General features: G+C 45.0%; 1 protein-coding gene across 1 annotated transcript in view; it reads left to right on the forward strand.

Moving 5' to 3' along the window:
- Window positions 1-8,785, forward strand: part of ksr2 (kinase suppressor of ras 2) — a 93,389-nt gene extending 84,604 nt beyond the window's left edge. The window contains 5 exon segments of the mRNA XM_062543840.1: window positions 384-480; window positions 827-960; window positions 5,571-5,705; window positions 7,501-7,630; window positions 8,524-8,785. Of these exon segments, the coding sequence (XP_062399824.1) occupies window positions 384-480; window positions 827-960; window positions 5,571-5,705; window positions 7,501-7,630; window positions 8,524-8,670 (643 nt within the window). The 3' untranslated portion in view covers window positions 8,671-8,785.
- The last annotated feature ends 2,194 nt before the right edge of the window (window positions 8,786-10,979 follow it).

The following is a 10,979-nucleotide window of genomic DNA, read 5'->3' on the forward strand; positions in this document are numbered from 1 at the left end:
GGGTGTTGCGGCCGCATATCACACCACCACCCCTGCTGGGTCCAGAGCCCTGCTGTCATCTGGCTCATCAGTTAGCAAGCGAGGGGGATCGGCGGCGCGGCGGCCATATTGATTTAAGTGATACAAGCTCCATATTAAACCCCACACCAACATGCAGTGCTGCAGAATGGTGATAACACTGAATATCTGGCTCATATGACATACTGGCTCTGAAATCCCAACCAACCTGAACTTTCTTTTTTTTAATCATTATTGTGTGTCATGTTTTTGTCTTAAGCACAAAGGAGTGGAGATGAGAAAGTGTGCTAAAAGCTGCACCTTAGCAGGTCTATATGAAGCACATCAACTACTGTTGAAATGTTTGCTTTTCCTCCTGTTCACAGTCTGTGCAAAGGGAGGACCCTCTACTCAGTGGTGAGGGATGCCAAAGTCATCCTCGACGTCAACAAGACCAGACAGATCGCTCAGGAGATGGTGAAGGTAAATAGACCTTCTGGAGTTATTACTGTTGCCATTGTCATTTACATTACTTTAAAAGAAAAAACATCACAGTTATAAAACATTCGCAATTGTTTGTGCATATAAACTCTTTTATGTAAGTAAAAGTTAACACCATGTGATGAGGGTAATCATAGAATGCCACATAACAATGAGGGTGATGAGGGGTACCTCCTCAGATGTAGCATAGGCTTGATTCCTTCATGTTTATTTAATAGTGCAGGCTCCCTAATCAGGATACTAATGCACAAACATACTGTATGCAATGGGTGATTGGAGAGCTTGAGAGAAAAAGCTCTTGAGGTTTGTGTTGTTTTCACTCTTTCAGGGTATGGGCTATTTGCATGCCAAAGGCATCGTCCATAAAGACATGAAGTCCAAGAATGTCTTCTACGACAATGGCAAAGTGGTTATCACTGACTTCGGCCTATTCACAATATCTGGAGTACTGCAAGGTGGAAGGTAAGTCTGTGTGGATATTCCCGGTTTAATATCACCCTTCCCTGTCTGTTTCAAACATAATCACTTGATAGGCCTGTTTCTCTTAGAGGCTCTATTTTTCTCCGCAGAAATATACTGTTTCAGAAGCTAATCTGTAGTTTGCGAAGAAGCAATCAATTGCGGATAAGTTCAGAAACATCATCACAGCTTGATGATTGGGTTGGGCCTAGAAGAAAAGCAGTGAATAAACTGTCTTTGTACTGTCTGTTAGAGGAAACAGTGACTTTTCCCCTGCCTGACGTCCCTAAGGAGAATAACGAGGGGCATTTGGGCCGTCACACGATTCAGATTTTTTTAATTGGTCTAATTTAATATGTTCCACCACTGTAAGCAATTCCGTTTTCTTTTTTTCCCCTCACCCGCAGCCAGATGTATTCTGGTCACTGTATGGCAAAACGTGGAGGGCCTAATCATTTACGCCATACGGTTCCCATCACTTCACTTCTCACTGGAGAAGTCGCGGCTGACTTGTTTGGGTTTGTGACTAAGAAACATGCCATCTCGAAGAGTCGTCTCCATGACAGAGTGTTACCCACAAGAGCAAGCTTTCTGTGCCCTGGTTAATCTGAGAGATTTGGATGAGGAAATTGTATGCAGTTACCAGGTGTGCTGTGGTTTACAGTATCTGTGATGATGGCTGCCCTGAGGGTTTTACTTGTCGTGTCTAATACCAGAAGATTACATTAACTCAAACAATTGGAAAATGCACTGCAAAAGATTGCATAAAGTGTACAAATTGAATGCATTATGCAATATAAGTAGTTTGGACAGAATAGATATATTAAAGTAAATAGATTATAACGGTTATATAAAAATAAATCTTGTAAAACAAATCCTATAAAGTCAGTAACACTTCCACACAAACCGTTGTATTTGTGTGCGAGTGCTGTTGTCATGTTGTGTGACTCCGTGGCTTTTTCGGGGAGGGTAATTGATTTTGGTGAACACCGCCACTTCGCCGAGCAAAGTCAAAGTGCTTCTCCCTACTGTACGGTGTGACGCGGTGACGCGGCCGAGGGTGGCTGAGTCTCGGCGGCTCCTGAAAAAAGACAGAATGGTTTAATTTGCCTCCGTGCCCGCCCGCACGCACACCCGCCCGCACGGCTCCACCCCCACTATTTGTATTAAAATGTCAGATGAAATCCTGCGTGTGAGAGTCCATATTGCCGGGGCAGAGTCGCACGGCCTCACTCTGCCTCTTCAGGAGACGGGAGTGGGTGGTGGGATTAGAGAGAGAGAGAGAGAGAGAGAGAGAGAGAGAGAGAGAGAGAGAGAGAGGTAGGTAGGGGGGTTAGAGGAGGAGGAGGAGAGAGAGGGAGAGAGAGAGAGAGAGAGGTAGGGGGGTTAGAGGAGGAGGAGGAGAGAGAGAGGGATAGAGAGAGAAAGAGAGTGAGAGACAAACAAAGAGGGAAGGAGACAGAAAATGAAAAAGACATTCTTAAGACAATGAGAGAGAGAGAGAGAGAGAAAAGAAAGAGAAAGAGAGTGACACTGATATGGAGAGAGGGACCCTGTACAGAGAGAGAGAGGAGGAGAGAGAGAGGGATAGAGAGAGAGAGAGAGTGAGAGACAAACAAAGAGGGAAGGAGACAGAAAGTGAAAAAGACATTCTTAAGACAGGCAATGAGAGAGAGAGAGAGAGAAAAGAAAGAGAAAGAGAGTGACTGATATGGAGAGAGGGACCCTGTACAGAGAGAGAGAGAGAGAGAGAAGAGGGAAGAGTGGAAGACCCTCACATACTGTAGTAAATGTTGAGAATGTTTCATTGTAGAGGCTGAAAGTGTGCACATGCAGCTCTGCATTCCCATGCTCTACTGATAGAGACAGAGAGAGACAGGGAGAGAGAGAGGGGGAGAGAGAGGGAGGGAGAGAGAGGGAGAGAGAGAGAGGGAGAGAGAGAGACAGAGAATGCATCTCTTAGCAACGTTTGATGCCAGATGATGAGCGGAAGGTGATTCTCTAGAGTGTGTTTTTACCTCTGTTTCATTGTTACAAAATGATACTCTGGAAGCATATGTTTCACTTCAATTTTACACTGTGGTAATATTGCTGACTTGTGGAAGGTCTGTCACCCTTTGATGATGCTACTTCTTTTTAAACCGAGGCTTTTTAAAATTCAAGCCTTTGTTCTGTGTGACTAAATAATTACTCATTTAGGGATCAAAAGAGAATTAATGTGTAAATCAGTGTAGGATGTACTGGATTTTTCTACAGCAGTTTCCGCTCCCCCACAAATGTGATTTCTGGAGACAACCCAGTGGCTTGCACCATAATAGCTACATGTTTGCACATACATGGATACAGTGCTACAGTAGTTTCACTCCAATTATATGTTTACATCCTTTTCCCCCTCTAGACTACAGTACTTCCAACATAGAAATGTTGTTTGTGCTGTGTGTTTTTAGAGGGTTTTTTTTTTAGAGTTTCTATTTTTCAGATTTGCATTTTCCTGCCACCTTTTTCCACGGAAAGTCAGACTCTGAATTCATTTCCAAGCAGCACCAAAGGCTTAGCTAGACTTGTTAAGGAGCCAGGTGCCATGCTTGTTAAATCAATTGAGTTAAGTTTACCTCCTTAAGAAGATGTTCCCATCACCAGCCAAGACATAGAATCATCCCATTTGGTGATTGCTGTGTCACTCACTGAACATGGCATGGACACCTTATTTTCTGATGGAGTTTGAAGCGGGTGTCAATTGCAATTAATAGCAACGTATAAGCCTAAAAGGCTATCATCTGAGTGTATGTGTAGGGTTGGATATGGCAATTCGTCTGAGAGTATATTTGGACCTGCTATTTCAAAGGAGAGTATGTCTGTTGCATAAAACCATAGCAGGATTTTGTGCATTTTTGCATTGTTGCATTCTTTTAGATTAGTCTAGATTGCAGTAGATCAGATTCAACTTTATTGACATTGTGCAAAGCACAAGTACAAAGACAACAAAATTCACGTTTCTTTGATCTAACTTTTTGCAAGTCCACTGAGAGCATTTTGGTCTTTCTATTTCAAAAGACAGTGTGTTACAGTACATAAAATCGTAGTACGATGTACACATTTTATACATGGGTCTCTAATTCTAATCTGTGGATATGTGATGTGATCTGCGCCTGTGTGTGACTACATGGTGTTTATGGACTATACGCGATTCCTCTTAACACAGTGTGCATCTGCCACCATTCTGGGTGCATACGGAAGTAGCTGGAAATGTCAGAGTGCTCCGAGGCTTGGGTTCGACTGTGGCTTTGAGCCCAACTGAAGGTTCAAGTCACCACAAATCTCCAGTTGTGATGTTTTAATTGCAGACGGGATGTGCAGCTCTGCATAGTGCACATTAGTTGAGGAAAGACCCTGCAAAGTCAGAGACACTTTTAATGATCCGCAGTATCATCATTGAGCGAGGATAAAGACGTGGTTAATGTTTAATGAGTCGGACAAACACGCTCTCCCACAAAATTAGCCCCAAAATGATGTGAGTCGTACAGTAAGGCGAAACCTTGCCCTTACAGCGCCATCAAACTTTAATCACATTTCCGCATTCCAGAATTGTCAACATCTTTTTTTTTTCTTTCTTTCTACTTTTTGTTCGTTTGGTTTTGGAAATGAAGGTCAACTACAGTACGTGCAGATGAGTCACAGGCGGCCATATGGTGTCAGTGCTTTCTATAGAGTACGGAGTGAGTCACCGTTTGCCTTTGGCTTTTTCCTCTGGAATTACATCACAACATATTTCACACTCGCTGCACCGCGGGGTCGCCTCCGACTTTGTGCTGCTCTCAGGTCGGACGCGGGGGTCCGAGAGGGGCTTCTGATGAGGGGACGAACTGTCACCGATCGCTGATCCTGAGTCAGCCAAATAGAAAAGATGGTTAAGAGGCAATAAACGGCTTGCCGCACAAAGACGTGTTTTCAGTAACAATGTGGATTCAGGAGGAATTACAGCTATTACATAATTCTGTGAGCATATTTCTCAGGACAATAGTGAGATGTTCTGAAGGAATGGTTTGACATGATATTTTAAGGCGTTTCATTTTAAGACATTATCTAATGTCACAGAAAAGCTCTGAAAGCCTTCAAGTCTATTGTAAGACTGAATGTCATTTAAAAAAGAGTTTGAAGAGACTAAATTCCTATTCTCTCTCTCTCTCTCTCTCTCTTCTGTCTCTTACTCATTCCCATCTCCTGGTCTCTCTCTCTCTCTCTCTCTTTCTCTCTCTCTTTCTCTGTCACATTTATTTCCCTTCTCTCATCTTCTCTCTCTCATGCTATTATTCTTCCTCTCTGTGTCTTTTAATCCCACTCTCCTCTTTCATTTCCCACTTTCTTCTCCCCTTTTTATTCACCTCTTCTCCTCATCGTGTGCCTTCTCTGTCTCTCCTGTCTGTTTGCCTTCTCCATCTCTCCTTTATTCCTCCGTCCTCCGGTCGTCACTCCCTTTCTCTTTTTCTCTGTTTGCACTCCTCCGCTGATTCATCTCTCCTCTCCTCCTCTCCCATCATCTTCTCCTCATTCTCTCTCTTCCCTCCTTCCTCTCTCTCTCTTCCCTCTTCCCTTCTTCCCCCTCCCTTCTCCAGCAGGAGACAGGACAAGCTGCGGATCCCCAGTGGATGGCTGTGTCACCTGGCCCCTGAGATTGTGCGCCAGCTCTCCCCTGACACCGAGGAAGACAAGCTCCCCTTCTCCAAGCAGTCCGACGTCTTCGCTTTTGGGTGGGTACAGCCACTACAGGATTCAGTACCATTGCACCAGATTAATCACTGTGCTCTGTTCTCTCTCTGTGTGTGTGTGTGTGTGTGTGTGTGTGTGTGTGTGTGTGTGTGTGTGTGTGTGTGTGTGTGTGTGTGTGTGTGTGTGTGTGTGTGTGTGTGTGTGTGTGTACCGTACCCATGCACAGATGTGTATATGAGGAGCTCATAGAGAGAGAGAGTGTGTGTGTGTGTGTGTGTGTGTGTGTGTTCGTGCACATTTGTGGAAATGTGTACAAAGAAAAGCAGACTCATAAAGGGAGTGTGTGACAGTCTGTGTGTGTGTGTGTGTGGGTGGGCGGATGCTGCTCTGGTGACTCCTAACACAATTGCATTCTCAGATGTCCCCCCATATGGAGCCGCTGTCATGCTGTCAGCCGGGAGTAGCGGCGCGGTGCGGTGCGGTGCGGAGCGCCCCGTGTAAAGCCAGCCAGCTGGTCAGCTGGACTCGGCCGCTCCTGGAGGGCGACCCGCGAGCGCCACTCTCTTCCCTTCCCTCTTCCTCTCCGCTGCACTTCCCCTCGTCCCCTTTTACCACGGCGTCACCTGACTCTCTGTACGCCTCTCCTCCCGCTCGCGACGGTACCCGGGTCAAACTGGCACCGGAACGGTGGGCAGGCTAAAGGCCAGCTCGTACAGGAAATCCCTCACGCACCATGAGCTTGCCTGGCGGGTCACAAAGTCACCACGGTTCAAACTGGCACCGTAATGGGTGGGCATGCCGATGCCAGCTCGTACAGGAACCCCTCACGCACCGCGAGCTTGCCTAGCGAGCCGTTGGCTGATCTGCGGTGGTGTTTTTTGCGCTGACTTTACTGTACGGTATGCCCTGTACTGTATGTGTATGGTGCCCACTGCCCAGCCTCAGCGCTGTTATTCGGTTAGAAGGATACTTATTTCATTTCCCTTTGACCCACTCCTTAGCAGCTTTCATCAGGGAGTCATTTCCTGCCAATAACGAGCTGCGGAGTAGCAGCAGCAGGGCCGCTGCACCTGTGGAGGAGAATGCGTTACATTCTGTGTGTTGTTCCAATGGCAACACTTGACTCTATGATCAGGCGTTAGATTTAATTGAATCCTCTGTTTTGATTGGGTGGACTGAACTTCAACATGAGCTAATCCTCCAGAGGCACTGCCATGGACTTTTGGGAAATAAATGAATAAAGAAATAAATAGAGATTAAAAACCACACACACACACACATACAGTACACACACACACACACACACACACACACACACACACACAAGTGCTTCTTCAACTGGCTCCTGTGCTCTTAACACTCTTACTCTGGAACTCGCGGAGCCTCTGCTGCTCCATAACCCTGCTGCCATCACCCTGCTCCGTCATTATGGGATTGAATGACAGGATAATTTGCGATTTAAATGAAAAGTGTATGTATCTGTGTGTGTGTGTGTGTGAGAGAGAGAGAGAGGGAGAGAGAGAGAGAGAGAGAGAGAGAGAGAGAGAGTGAGAGTGTACATTAGGGTATGCCTATGCTTGTTTCCATATGTGTGTGTGTGTGTGTGTTTGTATGTACTGTGGGTGTGTGGGTGTGTGTGTGTATAGTATGTGTGTGTGTGCGAGTGACATGCAAAAGTGTGTGTGTAAATGTACAGTGCATGTGCAGCTTTATGTCCTATATACGTGTGCCTGTGTGTGTTTGTGTGTTTGTGCATCCAATCCTACAGTACGTGTCTCTTCTCTCATGGAGCTCTGAGTAAACAAATGAATAATCAGCCGTGTTCTTCCCCCGCAGCACTATATGGTACGAGCTCCACGCACGCGAGTGGCCTTTCAAGAACCAGCCGGCGGAAGTCATCATATGGCAGGTCGGCTCGGGCATAAAGCCAAACCTCACCCAGATTGGCATGGGCAAAGAGATATCGGTGAGTGAGAGCCGACGCGAGACTTAAACGAGACAGCGTGAGACAGCGCGAGACGAGACCACTCAATGTTCTCCGCAGGCCTCCGCTCTGTGCTCGCCACGTTTCCTGCGAACGGCTCCCTAATGGCCAGAGATTAGTCAAGCACGGGCTATTGAATTGCCTTAACACACGGACCCGGTTCGCAAGTGTGGAATCTAATTAAAAAAAATTGTTTTATTATTTTTTTACGTAAGCCAACAGCACACACACACACACACACACACAAAAAGAGGTGACTGATAGCCTGCAGTTCCTCGTAGCTTCTGGATAGTGTCTGCTCACACGTGCGCTTTGTAATGCTGCCTACACATGCGGGCAGAGCGGCGGTCCACTGTCGCACTGCCCACTTGTTACGCTTGCTGCCATGGCATCCACATTTCTAACTAAACAAGAGTACTTATTAATCACTTATTAATCCATATAGTCTTGGTTTTATTAAGTTGCACTGGGAGGTTGCATTTGTGTGAATATATGTATTGTAAATTGGCTTCATTGTGTAATTTCAAATTGGAAATGCATGTCATGTTTCAAAATATACACCAATGAACTGAATCAATCCCATGTGACCACTGCATCTGCACAGAATGAAGTACACTTTCAGATGGACCTGGCTCTAGAAACAGTTTACACGACACTCAAAAAAAACAAATTATTGTGTATTTGTTGTGTGTACTGTCTGACCCAGTGTGGCCTAAACTGCATATACTGTAAACATACTGACTGTGTGTGTGCGTGCGTGCGTGCGTGCGTGCGTGCGTGCGTGCGTGCGTGCGTGCGTGCGTGCGTGCGTGCGTCTGTGTGTGTGTGTGTGTGTGCGTGTGCGTGTGTGTGTGTGTGTGCTTTGCCCCACGCAGGACATCCTGATGTTCTGCTGGGCCAGTGAGCAGGAGGAGCGGCCCAGCTTCTCTAAGCTGGTGGAGCTGCTGGAGAAGCTTCCCAAGCGCAACCGCCGCCTCTCTCACCCCGGCCACTTCTGGAAATCAGCTGAGTATGTCAAATGAGCCAGGCATGGAGTCAGAGCTAAACACCACTACAAACTAACCAACTAAATCAAAAGAGAGAGCACGAGAGAGCACAAGAGAGAGAGAGAGAGAGAGAGAGAGTTGTGAAAGGGAAAGGGACCCAACACATATCCAGTGAGTCCTGCTCTAGGCCTGTTTAGTGACACAAGTCAGCCACTGCCTAATCTGATTTTCCCAACGAGAGGCCCGGTGGGTGGGCGGCGCCCCTTTTGCATGTGTGGGGACCAGAGCCACACAGCTGCTGGTTCTGAGACGGGTCCGGTCTGAGTCGGGTCAGCGTCGGCGTGGGTCGGGTCGGCGCGACACAGCACCGGGTCCCATGCAGAGTCAGCTGCTGTCTGGGTGATTAGGTACTCCGTGTGTCCCGCCCTCCCCAAAGCGATGATTAGGAAGACTCTTTTTTTTTTTTTTCAAACATTGAGATTCATGTTTTTTTTTTTTTTTTTTTGGTTGTTATTGACGTTTGACCATGTGATGAGAAACCTTTCTTTGTTCACCCAGTTGTTTATTTATTTATTTTTTAACAATGGATGTTTTTTATGTTTTATTTTCTAAATGTAAATGTTTTTGTGCCATAAGTCATGCCATTCTGTAGTTACAATGCATTTTAATGAACAAATGCAAGTCATTTTCCCTCTGTGAGTGTGTGTGTGTGTGTGTGTGTGTGTGTGTGTGTGTGTGTGTGCGTGCGTGCGTGCGTGCGTGCGTGCACACGTGCGTGTGTGTGTGTGCGTGTGTATCTGTGCATGTACATTACTTTTTGTACAAAAACATGGGATTGAATGTAAAGAAAATTGTGTCCCCTGTAAGAAATGTGCTTTATTTTACAGCTCTGTCTCTGCCATTTGTCTTGTCAACATCCTTCTTTGTGCGGATGCCCATGTCTGCATTTCAATCAGTGAGCTTTACTCTTAACCAAGCGATACTGCGTATCCTATATACTGCTGAATGTGAATTTAAAAAGAAGAAACACTCCCTCCCTATTTTTGGGGGAAATATAGTCGGACGGGTAATTGTTACCTAGTCATCGCTTCAGGTCTCCATGTCTTCATGAAAGACAGTGAGAGTGTTTTGAGAAGTTGCGGTCCTGTTAGCTGCACCCTCAGGTGATTTTAAAAAAACAAACTCCTGCTAACCCCCCCCCCCGCTCCTAATGTGAGGATGACGCTTGAAATGTAACATTAGAACTGTGACTTTCTTTTCAATCAGCTTAATGAGATGCTGTTACTGAGCCTAAAGACACACACACACACACACACACACACACACACACACACACTTATACACTTAGAACACATCCCGCTGATGTACACACACATACACTTGCGCACGAGTACACACAAACACACACACACACACACACACCATGTACGTACACACAAAACACTGTTCCACAACTGATCGGTTAAACATATGAGATTCATAATTCCATTCCATTTAAAGTGCAGTGTGTACTTGGTATAGTGTTTACCTGGTCAAGTATATCAGTGGAGGAGCACTTCGCATCATCAGTTCATTTGTACATTGCAAAACCACACATCTAGTAACCAAGACTGTTGCATGCCTGAAGCGTCACAGTATCCAGTCCATATCATTGTATCAAGGCCAATTTTATATGTATTTTCATGAGATTTCACCAGAGTTTTAACTTTAATTAACAAGCAAAATCATATCATTATAAGCAGTAATGGCTTTGAAAGTACTGCAAACAGCTTTCTTTGGAATACAATGCCAATGTCCTCTAGTACAGACAATCTGCTCATGTAAGATACGACTGGGACTACACATAGTACTTAGCAGTGTCACAAATGCATACAAATATTTTGCTGCTGTTTTTTGGAGTACACAAGTCTATTTTGAGATCACTGGAAATCAGGCATTGTACGTCGATCATCTATATTTGTACAATTTAGCACTAACTTCTGAATGCATGAAATGCTTTATGAAGGTTCCACTCAGCAGTTGCTGTTGAATATGCTGAGAAACAACCTTCAAATTATATCTATATATAAATATATATATGACATTTTTTTCTTTTATTCAATGTCGTTGCACTGATTCTGGGAGAATAGAAAAAGATCAGCCACAGTGACAGACTCTGCAACAGCTGAGCCATAAAAAAAAGACAATATCATTTTGCTCCGTCAGAAGGCCATGTAAAAATGAAGAAAAAAAAGAGATTAAGTTTATGTTTCAGAGAATGGTTGTAACATTATATTTATACATTCATGGTACTTTATTGTGGGAAAAAAAACATCATTTGAATATGGACTTGAGGGTCTTTGAAT

This window comes from Sardina pilchardus, chromosome 8 (assembly GCF_963854185.1).
Source record: "Sardina pilchardus chromosome 8, fSarPil1.1, whole genome shotgun sequence".
NCBI classification, from domain to species: domain Eukaryota; kingdom Metazoa; phylum Chordata; class Actinopteri; order Clupeiformes; family Clupeidae; genus Sardina; species Sardina pilchardus.